The sequence below is a fragment of the Astyanax mexicanus genome, chromosome 10 (genome assembly GCF_023375975.1).
Source record: "Astyanax mexicanus isolate ESR-SI-001 chromosome 10, AstMex3_surface, whole genome shotgun sequence".
Taxonomy (NCBI): domain Eukaryota; kingdom Metazoa; phylum Chordata; class Actinopteri; order Characiformes; family Acestrorhamphidae; genus Astyanax; species Astyanax mexicanus.
Window position 1 is genome coordinate 36,835,637 of NC_064417.1, and position 20,350 is coordinate 36,855,986.

A 20,350-nucleotide genomic window follows, 5' to 3' on the forward strand; every position below is an offset into this window, starting at 1 on the left:
TGGGGTTATTTTTTTAATTAGTATGACTAATATATTCTAATCCTCATTATCTCTTTAGGCCAGTTACTTCACCAATATGCTGTGAATGTGTTTTATGCTATCAGATTACTTTTAGTCATAAGACTAATGGGTATGAAAACATGCCATATAATGCTTGACCTCATTCATATTTAATCTCATTGACTGGGACTGAGGAAAAAAGGATTCACAAGCATTAAGACCAAAGATTAACAGTTTATTTTTTTACTGTGGCATCTGAAAACAGACGTCTGAGACAAGCACACATCTTTATTCTTTCACTTTACTGTACACATTATTTAAGGGTGACATCGCTAGAATATATACCCTAAGGAACAATGGTTCTATAGAGCAGAGTGACAAGGGGTCAGTGTATTGATTAAAATGATTCTTTTCAGTGCTGTATAGAACCGTTTCATGACGAATCGGCAAAAGGTTTCTACTAATCTAAATACTAAAGCACTGACAACAAAATGAGAGTCTCTGGAGCGCCTGACGATAAACCCTAAGGTCATTGTGCCCAAAACCAAACATCAGTTAGAACAGTATTAATCCCCCTCTCATTAGCTCGGCAAAAGTGTTTTCAGTAACTTTTTATGGCATTGATCCTGATCCTCCTCTCACATTTTCTTGTAAATGAAGCAAATCAAATCTTCACAGAAATGCTTTACCCTCTTGGGTCAGTTTCTCAAAAAAGGAAATAAGTCTTGGACTAAACGCCATTTTGAATGAAGATTTCTTAATAAATAATATAGTTCACAACTAGGTTGGGAAACGGCCCACTATTGTAAAGAGTTCTCTGAGAACAAATGGCTCTTAATTTAACATATTTACCGTAAACACTGGAGCACTGTAAACCACATGTTTATAAGATGATAACTATATTCTAGATCTCACTTGTGATATATTTTTTATAGTTGTTATGCATTTACTGGGCAAGTTTTCTCAGGATTTAATAATGCTTTACTCCTTACAGGTTCAGACTGATCAATAAATGCTTTCCCCTACTCAGAAAAAAACACATTCGCAAACGCATTTCAGTGTTTAAATATGCCACAACATGAATGAATAGTGTTACATAAAGACATTTCAGAATAATTCTCAGTCAAAAAGTTTCGCTGATACTGCCTTGCCATCATATTTGGAACCTTTTCCATTGAATTCTGATGGCAGGATTTCAGGATCAAATTCTTTGTAGTAACTCTCCAGCTCGTCTCCGTGGACAAACACCTTCAAACACATAAAAAGCAAGATTCCCGGTGAAAAACAGACAGAATGCTCAGTCAGAAAAGGCTCTGATTAATGCAAGATCAAACAGGAGTGCTGCCCCCTAAGCAGCACTGCGGTGAGAGGAGCCCAAGTGGAACTCCACAAGTGGTGTGAACTCACCCTCTCCAGGAGTTTGCTCTTCATCAGGGGCTTGACCACATTGTAGGTGGTGGTGAAGTACCAGGGTTGGTGAATGAAGTGCACTGCTTTGAAACGAGCAGGGAAAGAGTCCTGTGCAGTAGAGGATTTTTTAGAATTAGTATTATGGAATGCTGGATTGTTGCTCTTTCCCATTAAAATTCACGAAGCGATGTAATAGCAAAAAGCCAATGTAAGAAAATATGATGAAAGGGTGTTAATACATCCGATTATGCCACCAATACTCACTTTATCACTGCGTGTGTTAACTACACAGATGGTTCAAAGGCAAAATCCAAAGTATTTGCAAAATGGTAAATTTACAGGAAAAGCAAAATCTTTTAAAAGAATCACTTAACTTTTAATATTCTAAATATTTGAAAGCACTTTTATTGGTTTATTTATCATAAAATTTTCATATTGTTGACAATTACACAGCTGTTCTTAAATTGGGTAAATGAATTAAACTCTAGGGGGGAAAAATGCAGTAAAACAAGCTGAATCATACAACACATTACCTGCAACATGTCCACCATTTTCTTCAACTCTGTGGGCTTGATGCCAGAAGCCTGCTGCATAGTGAAGCCCTTAAAGTTCTCAATGATGCAAAAGCCATTGATCTGAGTCTCCTCATTCTCCAGCAGCTTCTCCAGAATGACACAGTAGGCCCTAAGGATCTTCAAGATATGACCAAAGTACATTAGCAAGAAATAATTCTAAAGCAAATCTTAAAAAATCTCTTCCAAAGTAGACCAGAAATCTAAAATCACACCTTTATGAAATCTAAAAGATTTCCTACCTCATCAAAGGTAATCTCTTCATAGTCCCAGTTCTCAATGTTGAAGAGCAGCACCACACGGCCATATTTGTCTCTGCTGGAGAGGATTCCTGGGTAACCAGCTTCAATAGTGCTGCGCACAGCCTCAGGAGTCAGGTTCTCAAACAACTCAGGGTAATCTCGCCTGAAGCGCACATACCCTAAAGCGATAGGGACATTTCTATGTCATTTTTGTTGTTTTTCGTGTAGATATAGCATGGTTTTGCTCCATAATTAATATATGTTACCATTATGCATTAGTTATAAAGTATTCCGATGTTTATATTTTAGATTGTTGGCTCTGTGTTTCAGCAGTAGCACATATATATATATATATAGTATTGTATATTTGTATCATATATATTGTATTATGAGATAAGAAAGACGTGAGTATAGAAAATGATATCACAGTGGTTGTTATCAACATTTGTGATGTATAACTATGTGTGAAAAACTATTATGTACTTACCCTTCATGAGTTCAAAGGCTCTGTTTACTTCATATTTTCTGGCCCGAATGAACCTCACGAGCACATCGTCAGGTTTCTCGCCAAAAGTGCTCTGCACTGCTTTGGCTAGCTCATCTCCACTGGCTGCCTTTTCACTTATGACACTCCGCAGTTCCTTTACAGCTGAGACCTTTTTCTCTTCTGTCTCATTAAGCTCATCTTTAGCCTGCAATAACCAGAACATACCAGTAGGTATTACAGTGATAAGTCAAATATGGTTAAAATGTTTTTTGTCTTGTATGAGTTTTGAAGTAATCCCAACTACTATTCAAAGATGAAAAAAAGCTCTTATTCAAAAATGAAAAATGTCTCTTTATGGATGTTTGATCCTGTTATAAAATAACATGTAATCTGTATAATGGGTTAAAACCAGTGGCATATGCCTGAAAGGGATTCTACAGAGAAGCATGACACCCAAAGAACTGGTTGAAGGATTCTTCCAATGATAGAGCACATGTAAATGGTTCCTAATATAAACTATGTTCTATATAGCACCAGAAATGGTGCCAAAGAGTCAAATAACCCTTGTTTAGTACTACATAATGTTATTTTATACTAAGAGGTCTACTCTTAAGGTTTTGAGATATAATAATAAGACATTATATGATCAAATTCATTAGACAATAAGATGTTGGTTACACCACTGGTTTAAAAGCTGTGAATAATTGTACAGGTGCATCTTAAAAAATAATTTAAGTAATTTAGTTCAAATTTAGTAATTTAGTTCAAAATATAAAACACATATTTTAAAGTTTTATAACACACAGAGTGATTTGTTTTGAAGTGTTTATTTTATTTTTTTATGTGATTATTGTTTACGCAGAATCTACCAGGAGATTTTACAGCACGTCATGCTTCCTTCTGCCTAACAGTTGGTCTTTTATTATATTACATAATATATTTCTGAGACACTGATTTTTGGGTTTTCATTGGCTGTAAGCCATAATCATCAACATTAAAAGAAATAAATGCTCTCTGTGTGTAAAACATGTATCTAATATATAAGTTTTAGATTTTGAACTGAAATACTAAAATAAAGTAACTTTTTAATTATATTAATTTTTTAGATGCATCTGTGATGATCATGTATGTGTTTGTGATCACACCTTCTGTATGGTGTGGTCAGGCAGTTTGGGCGAGGGTCCGAACACTGGCCCATGGTCTTTGATTGTGAGATGCTCCAGCTTGGCCCTGAGGGCCTGCTCCTCTTCTGACACCATACGGTAGGTTCCACTCTGTGAACAGAAAGCAGTGGCATCAGAATGACCCTGAATCAGCTGTGTAAAAACACTTTAATCCAGAACTCTTAGCTCTCCTCAGGCAGGACCATTCAATGGGGCCTAGTGTGAGGAAATGCTAATCTGTTTCACATGAATGAGTAAAGCCTGGTTAAAAAAGAAAAAAATATAGAAAACAACCTTTGTGTCAGATGAGAGATTAGCAGCTAATGCTAGCAACTGCTAGCAAGCCCTTTTCTTAGAGCTTTTATGATTTAGGGATTTTTGTTGGCTATGAAATCCACGAGTGGAGATTTGAGAAATGTGGAATTTGTTCTATTGGAATTGAAGATGTAACTAATTTCTAATGTTAAACCATTCTTGCCATATTTAGTAGTAATTTAAAATAAGTATCTCTACATTGGGATGGGGAATAGCAAAAAAAAACAGTCAAAATAATTTGGGAACAGAAATGTAAAATGAATTAAAACAATCAAATAAGAAATTGATGGAGGTTTATATACTCACTACAACAGCCATTGCTTCAGATGTTCAGTGCAGTCTTGAGGAAAACTGGAATCAGAAGGATTATATAACACACTGCTTTAGCTTCAGGAAATCACTTAAAGAATGCTGCTATTCATCCTGTTAACTACATGACTTGTCAAGACATTCAGCACTTTTCATAACTCTTAACACAGTCAGAAAAAAAAAGAAAAAAAAATACAGTTTAAAACCCTGGTGGTTCCAGCACCCTCAACTCCAATGATATAAAATGCAATATATGGGCCTTTGTCCTAATAATTTACTTCAGAATTCCCAAAGGCAACTTAGCACAGAATTCATTCCTAAATGGTTGAGTTAGCATCACATTGAACACTCTTTCTACCAGTTAAGATGCTTATCTACCTTAACACTATAATGCATTTGGGAAATTAGGCCCTATACCTGTCACACTATTAACAAATAGTCCCGCCTCAGTAACACCAAGCATCTAGTTTCTTGTTAAAATCATTAGAATCCCAGTTCAGGGCAGAAGTAAAATCCAGACAATCTAATAAAATATATTTTATAAACAAATACTAATCTACAGGGATTAAAAAAGGCCCAAGAAACAGAACCCAGGCCAAATCTGAGCAAGACTTACCTGACACACTGGTGTGCAGCTGAGAGGGTCTGCCACTAGAACTGTGGTGGGGAGAGGAGTTGCCCTCTTCAATCATTTGTAGTGGCTCCCCTCCCTCTGGATTAACACCGTCACACAGGATTACACAGAGCAGATTTTACGTTAATCAGTACAAAATAATTGGAGGAAAGAAAAACGAGAATATTGACCAATAGTTTTAAGCAACATGCTGTAGTCATCATTTACATTACTTAATATAAGGGCAGTTTGAAAGATCAGGAATTTGTAGATGTTAAAGTGGATACACAAAATTAAAGTGAAAAGTGAAGTGTGTTGTTTTATGCAAATGTGTAATGTTCTTTGTGTTCTTTGAGCAGTGCTATAACCCTTTCACTGTAGCACATATATTTTTAAGAGAGTAAATATTGCCACGTAGATTGTAAAATAAAATGAAAAATATATATATATTTCTTGAGGTTAGGACCACATATGCCCTAATTTCTTTCACATTAGACTATTTTTTCACATGAGTTTCATAAAATAGCAGTTTTCCAGAGTTAAGCTTAGTCTTGGAATACACAGCCTTTTTTAAAGAGATTTACCACTGAAATGTAGTCTTTGGTTAGGCCTAATCCCTGTCTGGGTGGAGATAAACATTCAGATGAGCACTTTATTAGTTTCTTACTTGGTAAATAAGTCATACTTATTATTTTTGTAAATTTTATTGATAGTATTTTAATTATACTTTAGCGATTTCAGCAATTAAGTGTCTCGGGTTTAAATTTACACATGGCTTCTGGCCCCTAAAGCTGAGAGGGTTAAGGGCCTTTGCTCAAGGTGCCAAAAAAAATCAAACCTACAACCTTGTAATCGTCAATAATCAAACAATCGAACCACCACTGAATATCTGGCAGATTCACTCAAGATCATCATGATAATGGGATAAAGAAGCTTAATTTCAAGCTGAACAGCATTGTTTTAAATGTTCCTTAAAAAACAAACATTGTTGATCTTTAAAGTTTAAAGTATACAAAACGACTCATTCCACTGCTTTTTTGCTCAGTTCTGTCACGTCACCATAGCACGTTTCTCTCTGACGCAACAAGGAACAGGGCTGTAATCGCCTAAATCAGGATTTAGCCTATCAAACAGTGGGTCTGTGTGCCTGAGGCTGGGGGATTGGCAGGACAATGCTGGCCTCTGTGCTCTGTGTGTGTGCAGGACACAAGGTTCAGAGCACCAGCGCTTGGTTGTGAGTCCACACAGGGCACTTAACAAATACAAATAGAAAACTCATCTTCACTGTAAATGTAGCTGAAGCACCTGTATGCAGTCACTGGACTTTTAAGCAATTCCATCTCAAATAATAGGACACCTTAAGAAGACATCCATGGTGTCGATATGTCGATTTTGGGAGCACAACAGGAGATATACACAACATTAGAAAGGGGGAAAAAATGTTGAGACTGATAGGTGTGTATACAGGTCTAAAATACACATTAGTTCTTCTAAAACTCTGAAGCTACTAAAAGGGTCACTCAACACTCCAGTCCAGGACTCAGTGCCAACATCCCATGTGTTTCAGAGGTGAAAGGCTACACAATTAGAATGTTAAACCTATTTGTAATTGTTTGTAACACCCCCAAAACTAAAAACCTCAGTCAGAAGACTGAAACTTCAGATTACATAAACTATGTGGCCTCTGGTGACATCATGAGGCAATTGTTCAGGTTTATGGGCTTAAAAGCTGGAGGCTACAAGGACCTATTCATGCTTATACATTCTATAAATAAAGATGCCACAAAGGGTCATTTTAGGTCTTAGAAAAGAACATACTTGGTTCTCTTAAGAATCAAATCAAATTCAAAACAAATGCATGTGTATAGTGTCAAAATAAAAGGACCTTATTAAAAAAAAAAACATTCTAAGGTCTATATTTATTAAATAATTAATTGTGAAGAAGAACCAAATTAGCTAAACCCCTTTAAAACATTTGAATAGTTTTGTTATCACGGTTCCAAAACTAACCAATGTATTTGCTAATAAACCTTTGAATGATCTAGTGATTGTAGCATAGATAAAGGTTCTGTAAGTTATGAAAAAAGGTCATTACACTACAACAGCTTATTTACAGAAAACGTTTTTTTTTTCTAAAAAACCATGCCTTTAATGAATGCGTTTTTTTAGGAGAACTAAAAGTGGTCTGTCTACTATGACAACAAAAAAAATACTATTTTGTCAACTTTACTTTACTTTACTTAAGATTATATAAATCCACAGGGGTTACATATTGGAAATGTCAATCATAATTAATATACAGTTGTATGTAAAAAAAAAAGACAAGGCAAACCATGAACTTTCTCTTCCACAACCTTTAATCAATAAATACTTAACATTTTATATTCACCAATGTTCTTACTGTTGCAGACAAGTCATGCTTCTATAAACCAGGAATTTACAAAAGTGTATTTTGTGTATTTTTGTACTATTTAAGTACAAAAAAAATAACAAATGATGAAATACATGTTCACAGCCTTCCCGTAACAGTACAACAACTTACAACTATAAGTGTTACTAGGCAAAAAGGCCATACAGATACATTGTAGCTTGTTGATCAAGTCTTGGAAACCTATTTCGTCAAGTGTTAACCGGCATGTACAGTTCACAAGTACACAATAATGTGCATACCAACATTACATTATTAAATATAACAAGTACTCAAATGGTTACGGAGGTACTAATTCTGCTCAGCAGCATCTTAGACTCTCTTTACAAAGAGATTCAAACACTGGCAAACACTCCCTGAGACGTGAATACCACACGTACAGTAACTGAGTGTGCTCTGAACACAAACCTAAAGGAAACATGAGAAGCACCAGTTACACTGAAAGAGGTAGCATGATCCAGGTTACAAAGAGTGTACGCACAGGGACATTTTTACATTAATAAATCCCAGTCTTGGACAAATTAGTGCCAGTGGTTTATCACAATGGGAATTTTTTTTTTCCAGTCTAGGCTTCAGCTTATTCCAGGACTGGGAATCTGGCTAAACCTGTGCACTCTGATTCAAGTTAGTAAATATTGCATTTTTATGTGTTTTTTTTTTTTATAAATCAACCACTTAAATGCATTAACAAATTCAATTTACAGTTTTGGAGTACACTAATTATTTAAAGCATTACATTGTGATAAAACTTGTATGCATAATTTAAAATCTTCCAACATTAACAAGCATGAACTGTCATTGAAAACATAATAATTATTCCAAAATGTCATCTAGGGGCGTGCTATATCATATTGTATACAATAATATTGGCAACATTTTAAATATCGTGAACGATATTACACCCTACAATATTGTGGCATATCAGGGTACTACTTTTTTGCTGTTTTTAGCGAAAGAAAAAAAATCACTGTTCTCATTTCCCATTATAAATCTACAAGAGACAGATTATATCTGACCAGTATTATTTACTGTGGGCTAGATCATATTGTATGCAATAATAAAACTACATTTTCATCTTGTTGCAGTAGTGATTCTTGAATTTTTTTTTTTTTATTCAGTGTTTTGTCATATCGCCTAGAGTATCGTTATCGCAAAAATAGCATGAAATATTGTGATATTTTAGGGGCATATCACCCATCCCTGTATATCTGTATATAATATTCCCTTAAATTGATCTTAAAAGCAAACTGCTAACAGCTGTGTAATGCAAAATTAGTATTTTCACTGAGAGTGAATGTGTCTGAGGCACTGAAATATACAGCACACTGTTCCACATGATGATTAAATGTTCGTCTTGGACACTAGTTTTTAACAATACAATTTCAAAACAGGTTTGGATAATAAGTGTGAACTATGAATTTAAAGCAATGTTCAGCATCTGTCATGGGCTATAAAATATTAAATATTTACAATATATATTTATCTTTAATAATATTTTTATATGTTCTTAGTTACTACATGTGCATTTTCATTGCTGTTATATTCTGGACCCATTGGGTGTCACTTAAATACCACTTAATATAACTTCTGTTTCTCCAAAAATGAAAACCTCATCATAGAAAGCTGCCAAGCTGTTAAACTCTCACTGATTACAATCCATCATACTCTGGGGCCAATATTGGTCCTGCATGTAGTGCTCCAGGGAGGAGGTAGGCTCTGGGTTGGAATTAGTGTTCTGGTTATGGTGCTGAAGAGACTTTTCCCACTGATCTTCTACCAATTTGTAGAGGTCTAGAGCAGCTAGAGCATCTTCAACAGAGCAGTGACCAGCTCTGCCAACCTGAAAAAAAAAATAATAAATAAAATAAATAAATAAAAATCAAATGTAAAATGCCACACTGTTTAAAAAGAACCGCAAATCAGATCCTCCAGACATTACACTCCTATTGACTAAATAAACATACCTGTATGCTCCTATTGAGAAGCTTACTGGCCAGCTTCTTCAGTGAGACACATTTTCGGACAGCACCATAGAGCTGGCGTAGTAGATGCATACGAGAAGTATCCCTAATCATGTGATATGGGACGCCGATGTCCAGGACTTTGAAGTCATTGTGCAGATCATGGCCGATTATTACTTTCCCTTTAAGGATGTGAAGAATCTGAGAAAGAGGGGAAAAGAAAAAAAATAAATGTTCTTTTTTTCAATGTAGTGAAGCAGTAAGACACATATTTGCACAAATTGTAACTGCAAATGAAACATAAAAAAGTGTTACAATGTCAGTAGATCTACTTGTTTTCTCATAACATTACTGAACTACACAAAAATAAGACCAAATTTATCTCAATTCAAAATCTCACCTCTTTCCTTGCTTCTTTAAAAGGCAGCGCATGCCTCAAGTGCTCCCTCCTAATGCCACTCCACTGAGTCCGGAAGTCTGTAACTGGTTGTGTAGGCAGGATATACTTATCATAAATGACAGTCCCATAATAATTTATTAAACTACAGCGGGCTAACTCACTGCACTGTCCTTTTGGGCCTGTGCCCACCATTTCACAGTCCATAGCCACCAGCAAGGAGGGGTCAATTCCCACACATGGAGAGCTTCGTCCACTGGTGGGAGGGCTGGTCTCTGAGGAAAATCCACTGTCAACATCCCAGTTGTCACTAAGCACAGAGGCAGTTTTACCTATAGCTGAGAGTGGACCTAGTTTGGCCCTTTTGTTCTTCACAGGTTGTGTGGGGTCTATAGAAAGGAGGTCTGAAGAATATCCATGCCTGCTGTCAGAAGCGTCAGAAGGAAAAGGGCTCACAACAGTGCAGGGTGCCTTAAAGTTTTCACTGGATTTTCTTTTCCTGGAGTTTTCTTTTGCCATTTTGTTTTTTCTCTGTTTCATCCAGACACAAAGATGAGTTGATTGGACGTTAAGAGGCCCCCAAGTACTTTGGGCAACCCTAGCATTACTCACAGAGTCTATGTTAGACATTTCCCCAACATGCAAATCTACATCTGTGTAAAAAAGAAAAGAAAGAAAAAACAAAAAACAACAATACATTATAGATGGATTTGGCAATAAAGAATATTATACATTTAACATTGTACAGTTAAAGCTGTCAGTTTTAAGTTCTGCTATAGGAACTTAGACGACATGCTAACCTAGCTAGCTAACGTTAGTTAGTTATTTATTCGGGACAACAACGTGGCAAATGTAACCCTGAGTAATTAGTTACATTAGATAACTGTCACACAACAGATAACCACGGTGATCCAGTAAGTTATAGCGCTAACTGGTTAAGATCAACATGAACACGTGGAAACAGTCAGAAATAGCTGATAAACTATTGTTAGCACAGTCACATTCATGTAGCTAGCTAGCTAGCTAGGTTAGCTACGAGCTCATTAGTAGACACACAACTACAGATCTACAGATACATGAACACTTACCTACCAGAATAATACCACACACACCTGTACACTACATGTCGCGGTATTTATAGCTAATAATCCCATAAAATGGGCCGAAAACTCACCCTCAGATCAGACACGTGTTCCCGGTGAGACAGAGGTAATGGAAGAACATGCCCGGGCAAGTGCTCTATCCTGTAACGCTATTGGCTTATTCAGTGCCCGCATCGCGCTCTGATTGGCTGTTCCATGAGCGTCACCATGCACCAAAACAGATTAAATATGTGAAATTATTTTTTAAATATAGTTTTCTTATATACAGATCCATGTGTGTGAAGTACATTGTAAATATTGTGATTTATTGAGTAAATAAAATCTATCTATCTATCTATCTATCTATCTATCTATCTATCTATCTATCTATCTATCTATCTATCTATCTATCTATCTATCTATCTATATATATATAATCTAAAGTATAAAGCATAGCATGTTTCTATACAGCTTTAATGTCTTCATTATTAAATTTACAATGTAAAAAAACCCAGAACAATGAAGAAGAAAAAAAAAACTGAATAAAATGGTTTGAGTGAGAAGAGTTGTGTTTTTACTTATATTTATATATATATATTTCCCTTACACTACTGCACCTGGTCTCTGTCTCATGTATGTCTATTTGTGTCCCTGCTGTATTGTCTCCCATTCTTTATTTTATTATATCTATTATCTGTACCTGCTGTAAAATTGGGAAGGAGAGTAACGTAATTTCAATTCTCAGTATGTCCTGTACATATGCAGTATTGACAATAAAACGACTTGACTAATGGTGTTTGCTGTTGTCGTTGTATTTCATGGCCGCTAGATGGTACCATTAAGCTACATGAATAGAGAAGACCTTTAAAGGTGCCTGGTGGAGATGTGGGTTTTGTCTCAAATAATTTGTTTAAAACTTTTTTGTCAGAAAAATAACAAAAACTAAAAAAATCTATATATTCTAGAGGCAGGACATGGAGCTGTACAGTGTAATGGATGATGGGTTTCAACTATGATTTAGACGATATGGGCAGCACGTAAGGCTTGCTTTTCTTTTACCTAAAGGTTTTATAGTTTTTTACTAAATAGAACCTTGAAATCACCCGGTTTTGCTGTTTTTACTGTTTTACATTATGTGAAGCGTGTGTTTCTTTACATTTTTTTCAGAATTTTATGATAAATGGAGATAGATAAAGAAACCACTCATTATTTCCAATATATCGCTGCTCCTTTATGTTTCTTGTGTTCTGTATTACAGTTTTTCTCCATTGGTTTGGCTCATTTCTTGAAACTGAGATGACATTCTCAAAATAACATGGACAAATTCCCAAACTAACTTGCAGTTTCTCATAACAGAATGGCATTTCTCATTGCTTTCATCACATTTCAAATGCTTTGTACGTGTCTCAAGCACTTAGTACATCTTTGCAAATGGTTATGTACAAGTATCCTACACTTAACACAATAATCCTACATTTAGTACATTTTCCAAAAGAATGCATCTTGTTGATCTATCTTAATTGGTTAGTTCTCAGTGTAATGGTTGTTCTCTTCAAAACATGTCAGCACAATTTCATCATATAAGTCATCATCTGCAGAATAGTCTGCTCAATTCTCAAAATGAATTAAGAAATTGTAATACAATACAGAACACATATTTTGGAACATTTCATAAATTCATTACAATCAGGTGAGTAGGTAACAGGTGAAAGCAGGTTTTGACGAATATGAGTGTCCCACATTACAGGTGACCAATCCATCAGTTTGTTGTCTATTACAGTTTTTCTCAATTGGTTTGGCTCATTACTTGAAACTGAGATGACATTCCTATAACTAAAAGGTAAATTGGCCAAACAGACTTACAGTTCTTCACAACACTTCAGATAACCAGCAAAATGTCATATGTCTCCCAAAACGTTCATTCTTGCTTCAAAATGAAGTCTTTCTCCCATATAAATAGTCAGTACCATAAAAATGGCATAGATCCTTCTCAATTGCTTTGGCACATTTTCATTAATTTTGTCCATCTGTCAAAATAAACTGGACGGTGCAGCAAAACTACATGGATCCTCATCACTGCTCATATCGCTCCAAAAACAGTTTACCCACGTGTCAAAACTGATTTCCTTTCTCACACAAATCATCAGTGCCCCCAAAATGCATTGTCCCTTTGGCATTGTGTAAGTACTGCAAGTCAAAATGCTTAGATGTTTTGTCTTTATGGCAGAGGTCTAGCTAAAGGAATACAATGTTCACACCACACACACTGCACTCTTTCTGCTGAGGAAACTGTAACTATTTTTATTTACAAGTACATTTTTACACATTACTGTAGGTAGAAAGAAAAGAAAATACTAAGGAAAATGTATCAAATATACTATGTATACAAATTACAAAAACCTGCAAAAACAAAACAAAATACATTACAGTAGGTAAAAAAATAGTCAAGCATCACAAATGCAATACAGTAACATTCTGACTACTCTGTGTCACTCCCCTCTCTCCATCACCTTCCTGGCCATCCATCCGCTGCAGTCTGTTTGGCCATAAATTCTCATCAACATTGCATCTGATATGTTCTTTAGCAATGCACTGTGGGAAGAATGCCTGAGCCATCCTCTACACTGATCGCCACAGGACTATATAATCATTATATCATCACAGGACTATATCATTGTTATATAATCACAGGACTAGCATCAAAGAACTAGCACCAGGCCAAGATGTATACAGTGGATAGAAAAAGTCTACACACCCCTGTTCAAATGGTAGGTTTTTGTGATGTAAAAAAAATTACAATAAGACAAATAATTTCTACCTATAATGTGACCTATAACCTGTACAATGCAATTGAAAAACAAACAGAAATCTTTCAGGGAGGTGAAGTAAAAATAAACAACTGAGATATTGAGGTTGCATAAGTGTGCACACCCTTTTATGGTGTTGCTGTGTTCAAATTTAACCAATAACCTTCAAACTCACTTTACAGTTTTTCTCCATTGGTTTGGCTCATTTCTTGAAACTGAGATGACATTCTCAAAATAACATGGACAAATTCCCAAACTAACTTGCAGTTTCTCATAACAGAATGGCATTTCTCATTGCTTTCATCACATTTCAAATGCTTTGTACATGTCTCAAGCACTTAGTACATCTTTGCAAATGGTTTTGTACAAGTAGCCTACACTTAACACAATCATCCTACATTTAGTACATTTTCCAAAAGAATGCATCTAGTTGATCTATCTTAATTGGTTAGTTCTCAGTGTAATGGTTGTTCTCTTCAAAACATGTCAGCACAATTTCATCATATAAGTCATCATCTGCAGAATAGTCTGCTCAATTCTCAAAATGAGTTAAGAAATTGTAATACAATACAGAACACATATTTTGGAACATTTCATAAATTCATTACAATCAGGTGAGTAGGTAACAGGTGAAAGCAGGTTTTGACGAAAATGAGTGTCCCACATTACTGGTGACCAATCCATCAGTTTGTTGTCTATTATTTTGAATGCTGGCATTGCTCTATATACAGTGGATATAAAAAGTCTACACACCCCTGTTCAAATGCCAGGTTTTTGTGTTGTAAAAAAATTAAAGCAAGACAAATAATTTCATAACTTTTTTCACATTTAATGTGACCTATAACCTGTACAATGCAATTGAAAAACAAACATAAATCTTTACAGCGAAAAAATATAAAACAAAAAACTTAAAATCACCTGGTTAAATACATATAACTAATACTTTGTTGCAACATCTTTTGCATTTATTACAGCACTCAGTCTTTTTGGGTAAGAACCTATCAGCGTGACACATCTTGATGTGGCAAAATTTGCCCACTCTTCTTTGCATAACTGCTCAAAATCTGACAAAATGTGAGGGCATCTCCTGTGCCCAGCCCTCTTCAGATTACCCCACAGATGTTCAATGGGATTCAGGTCTGGATTCAGGCTGGGCCATTCCAAAGCCTTAATCTTATACCGCTGAAGCCATTCTTTTGTTGATTTAGATGTGTCCTTTGTGTCATTGTTGTGCTGAAAGATGAAGTTCCTTTTCATCTTCAGTTTTCTACCAGAGGCCGAAGGTTTTTGCCAATACTGACTGGTATTTGGAACTGTTCAAAATTCCGTCCACCCTGAATAAAGCCCCAGTTCCAGCTGAAGAAAAACAGCCCCAAAGTATGATGCTGCCACCACCATGCTTCACTGTAGGTATGCTGTTCTTTTGGTGACGAGCAGTGTTGCTTTTGCGCCTAATATACCTTTTGGAATTATGTCCAAAACGTTTAACCTTGGTTTCATTAAACCATAACACATTTTCCCACATGCGTTTGGTAGATATCAGATGAATTTTTGGAAAATTAAGTAGAGCTTAGATGTTTTCTGGATGTTTGTTTGCACAGACATATGAAGAAGTCGGCAGATTGTTGTCACATGTTCTACACAGCCAGTACTTGCCAGAAATTCTTGCAGCTCCTTCAGTGCTGCTCCTCCTTGACCAATTTTCTTCTTGTCATCATCAATTTTTGTCAAATGTCTTGGTAATGTCTTGTTGTGCCATGTTTTCTCCACTTGATGATGACAGTCTTCAAAGTGTTCCATGGTATACAGTTGTGGTCAAAAGTTTACATACACTTGTAAAAAAACATAATGTTATGGCTGTCTTGAGTTTTCAATAAGTTCTACAACTCTTATTTTTCTGTGATAGAGTGATCGGAACACATACATGTTTGTCACAAAAAACAGTCATAAAATTTGGTTCTTTCATAAATTTATTATGGGTCTGCTGAAAATGTCACCAAATCTGCTGGGTCAAAAATATACATACAGCAACATTAGTATTTGGTTACATGTCCCTTGGCCATTTTCACGGCAACTAGGCGCTTTTGGTAGCCATCCACAAGCTCCTGGCAAGCTTCAGGTCGAATGTTTGACCACTCTTCTTGACAGAATTGGTGCAGTTCAGCTAAATGTGATGGTTTTCTTGCATGAACCCGTTTCTTTAGCACTGTCCACATGTTCTCAATGGGGTTTAAGTCAGGACTTTGGGAAGGCCATTCTAAAACCTTAATTCTAGCCTGGTTTAGCCATTCCTTTACCACTTTTGATGTGTGTTTTGGGTCATTGTCTTGTTGGAACACCCAACTGCGCCCAAGACCCAACCTTCGGGCTGATGGTTTTAGGTTTTCCTGCAGAATTTGGAGGTAATCCTCCTTCTTCATTATCCCATTTACTTTCTGCAAAGAACCAGTTCCACTGGCAGCAAAACATCCCCAGAGCATAATACTACCACCACCATGCTTGACAGTAGGCATGGTGTTCCTGGGATTAAAGGCCTCACCTTTTCTCCTCCAAACATATTGCTGGGTGTTGTGGCCAAACAGCTCAATTTTTGTTTCGTCTGACCAGAGAACTTTCCTCCAGAAGGTTTTATCTTTGTCCATGTGATCAGCAGCAAACTTCAGCCGAGTCTTAAGGTGCCTTTTCTGGAGCAAGGGCTTCTTTCTTGCACGGCAGCCTCTCAGTCCATGGCGATGTAAAACACGCTTGACTGTGGAGACTGACACCTGTGTTCCATCAGCTTCCAAATCCTTGCAGACCTGCTTCTTGGTGATTCTTGGTTGACTCTTGACCATCCTGACCAATCTCCTCTCGGCAGCATGTGATAGCTTGCGTTTTCTTCCTGATCGTGGCAGTGACACAACTGTTCCATGCACTTTATACTTGCGTATAATTGTCTGCACAGTTGCTCTTGGGACCTGTAGCTGCTTTGAAATGGCTCCAAGTGACTTCCCTGACTTGTTCAAGTCAATAATTCGCTTTTTCAGATCCACACTGAGTTCCTTTGACTTTCCCATTGTAGCTTTTGTAGCTGAGTCTAATCACTGGGTCAAATGAGCCCTATTTAAATGGGCTCATGAGAAGTCAACAGCTGTAGTCAATCAGAATCACTTACAAGAAGTGAAGAGGCCATGACATGAAGCTAATTTGAATGAAACAACTCGCTACATCACCAAAATTGACAAATTTTGTTGCTGTATGTATATTTTTGACCCAGCAGATTTGGTGACATTTTCAGCAGACCCATAATAAATTTATGAAAGAACCAAATTTTATGACTGTTTTTTGTGACAAACATGTATGTGTTCCGATCACTCTATCACAGAAAAATAAGAGTTGTAGAACTTATTGAAAACTCAAGACAGCCATAACATTATGTTTTTTTACAAGTGTATGTAAACTTTTGACCACAACTGTATTTAATGACTTTTGTAGCCTTCACTTGACTGATATCTATGAATAATGAGATACCTCTGATGCTCTGGCATCTCTTTGTGGACCATGGCTTGTGCTGAAAGATGTGGCTACAAAAATATCAGGACAAGCCTACTAGAACAGTTAAACTTTATTTGGAGTTGATCAGAGGCACTTTAATCGTTGACAGGTGTGTGCTGACTCCAATTTAAAGTGAGTTTGAAGGTTATTGGTTAAATTTGAACACAGCAACACCCCTAGTTATAAAAGGGTGTGCACACTTATGCAACCTCAATATCTCAGTTGTTTATTTTTACTTCACCTCCCTGAAAGATTTCTGTTTGTTTTTCAATTGCATTGTACAGGTTATAGGTCACATTATAGGTAGAAATTATTTGTCTTATTGTAATTTTTTTTACATCACAAAAACCTACCATTTGAACAGGGGTGTGTAGACTTTTTCTATCCACTGTATACATCTTGGCCTGGTGCTAGTTCTTTGATGCTAGTCCTGTGATTATATAACGATGATATAGTCCTGTGATGATATAATGATTATATAGTCCTGTGGCGATCAGTGTAGAGGATGGCTCAGGCATTCTTCCCACAGTGCATTGCTAAAGAACATATCAGATGCAATGTTGATGAGAATTTATGGCCAAACAGACTGCAGCGGATGGATGGCCAGGAAGGTGATGGAGAGAGGGGAGTGACACAGAGTAGTCAGAATGTTTTGTATTTGTGATGCTTGACTATTTTTTTTACCTACTGTAATGTATTTTGTTTTGTTTTTGCAGGTTTTTGTAATTTGTATACATAGTATATTTGATACATTTTCCTTAGTATTTTCTTTTCTTTCTACCTACAGTAATGTGTAAAAATGTACTTGTAAATAAAAATAGTTACAATTTCCTCAGCAGAAAGAGTGCAGTGTGTGTGGTGTGAACATTGTATTCCTTTAGCTAGACCTCTGCCATAAAGACAAAACATCTAAGCATTTTGACTTGCAGTACTTACACAATGCCAAAGGGACAATGCATTTTGGGGGCACTGATGATTTGTGTGAGAAAGGAAATCAGTTTTGACACGTGGGTAAACTGTTTTTGGAGCGATATGAGCAGTGATGAGGATCCATGTAGTTTTGCTGCACCGTCCAGTTTATTTTGACAGATGGACAAAATTAATGAAAATGTGCCAAAGCAATTGAGAAGGATCTATGCCATTTTTATGGTACTGACTATTTATATGGGAGAAAGACTTCATTTTGAAGCAAAAATGAACGTTTTGGGAGACATATGACATTTTGCTGGTTATCTGAAGTGTTGTGAAGAACTGTAAGTCTGTTTGGCCAATTTACCTTTTAGTTATAGGAATGTCATCTCAGTTTCAAGAAATGAGCCAAACCAATTGAGAAAAACTGTAAGACTTTGCAGTCCAGCATCTTTTAGAATAAACTACTTAGTAAACTGTCAGGCTTCCTCATGAACGAACTAGACTAGATTTATGGGTGGAACGCATGCTGTCATGGAGCACTATTTTATTTATTAATTTTTTACCGATTAGCGTGTGCTCTGGCTTCAGTTACGTCAGTACCAGAGTAAAGGTGGAACTGCTGTCTGTATACGTACAGCATTTCAGATTTACTAATGTATCATTCAAGTCGTCCTTTAGAGGGAGTAGTATGCGTGGCCTCTTCTCCATGCACATCTGATTTAACTAATCTCTTAATTCATTAAATCATTTCCGAGGTGCAGTGGGTGTGTTACAATAGGGCAGGGTAAATCCAGAACCAGGATTTAGAGGAACTGCCCTACTGTCTATTATAGTAATATGATCTAAGTTATATGTTGTATCTATCTAAGAACATTAGTTAGATCCATATTAAATCCTTCCTATCCTGTTCTTTGACACTGTACAAATGAGTGTTTATTCTGCTGACAAAGATTAAGGGCTGGGATTTATATAAGCCAGAAAAACATCTGCTTAGACCATTTACATACATATAAAGTAACCCTTTATTACTGTTTACAGAAGATAATTAAATGAATTCATTCAGTAAAGCAGACATATAATTTTGCTGACTATTAACTGCTACTGTATGTTGCAAAATCAGAAGCTAATTTTCCCAGCAGTGTACGTGCAGTGTAACCAGTGCTCTTATTTACCTTTGAACAGGAGAGGGTGTGTACAGCACAGTGGCCTAGTTTTATAGCAGATCTGATGTTGCACTGCACAGATAAGAAATCTAAAGTTTCTTGAAGCTTAAGTCCTCCGGTAAAGTGATTACAGTGTCAGAGCTGTATTCACCAATAAGGTTTTCTTTTACAACGTGGAAGTGGCTATGCTGACTGCTGTACATATTGTCTTGCAGGATGTTAACCCTTAACATTCCGACCTTAGCTGTTAAGATCCTAGTCTAAAGCATTAGTTTTACAAATCAAGACCCAAAGCTGTTTTGTAAAATTAAGTTAAGCAAGTTCTGAACAAGCAATTCTAGTAAGAAAGTGAAGAAAAGAGAAATACTATCTTTTGGAAATCAGTCAGCGTGGGTTAGGAACTGTGGAACAGACAGGGTGGGCTGAAGGCCTGCTTTGTCCTTCTCCAAGGAAAAGCCTCTGCAGATGAAGAGTACAATATGATCCATTAATCTCTGTGACTTTCTTTCATTGCTCTAAAGCCTATGTTTGTGTTCAACAGGAAATGATCATGTGTTTTTTACACAGGGATCTAACAGTTGTTCCCAACATGTATACATTCAATCAAAATGTCAGATCTGAATATCTTATTATACTGTTTGAGACTGACGGAGATTTATACTGTGATCTTTGGCCACTGAGATTCCTTTGGCCACTGTCATTTTAAATAAAGCTGTCATTCCTTCTGACTGAGGATTTTCATATAGTTTGTTTGGGAATGGCATTTTCAACTGTGGGCAGCTTCTGATTATTTTTATTTTGACTGCCTCTGACCCTTGCAGTCTACATCTAACTATTCAACCTTCAGTAACTGTCTGTAGATTCAGAGTTTAAAAAGGGAAGGTTTACAAATATTCCTCATAACGTAATTATAATTTTTGTGACAAATTCAGAAACAATTAGCACAATGGCAAAA

At 36.3% G+C, this 20,350-nt stretch overlaps 2 protein-coding genes across 2 annotated transcripts; both read right to left on the bottom strand.

Annotated features, from left to right (window-relative positions):
* Positions 1 to 214: 214 nt before the first annotated feature.
* Positions 215 to 5,195, bottom strand: rlbp1b (retinaldehyde binding protein 1b). The gene is made up of 8 exons (XM_007234322.3): positions 5,115 to 5,195; positions 4,496 to 4,540; positions 3,857 to 3,985; positions 2,712 to 2,916; positions 2,225 to 2,403; positions 1,944 to 2,102; positions 1,408 to 1,518; positions 215 to 1,248 (listed from the first exon to the last, which is right to left on the bottom strand). The coding sequence occupies exons 2-8, from the start codon at positions 4,505 to 4,507 to the stop codon at positions 1,120 to 1,122; spliced, it is 924 nt and encodes a 307-aa protein (XP_007234384.1). The 5' UTR covers positions 4,508 to 4,540; positions 5,115 to 5,195; the 3' UTR covers positions 215 to 1,119.
* Positions 5,196 to 7,447: 2,252 nt separating this feature from the next.
* isg20 (interferon stimulated exonuclease gene) lies at positions 7,448 to 11,164 on the bottom strand. The gene is made up of 4 exons (XM_049484270.1): positions 11,072 to 11,164; positions 9,901 to 10,550; positions 9,504 to 9,701; positions 7,448 to 9,379 (listed from the first exon to the last, which is right to left on the bottom strand). The coding sequence occupies exons 2-4, from the start codon at positions 10,525 to 10,527 to the stop codon at positions 9,182 to 9,184; spliced, it is 1,023 nt and encodes a 340-aa protein (XP_049340227.1). The 5' UTR covers positions 10,528 to 10,550; positions 11,072 to 11,164; the 3' UTR covers positions 7,448 to 9,181.
* Between the last annotated feature and the right edge of the window lie 9,186 nt (positions 11,165 to 20,350).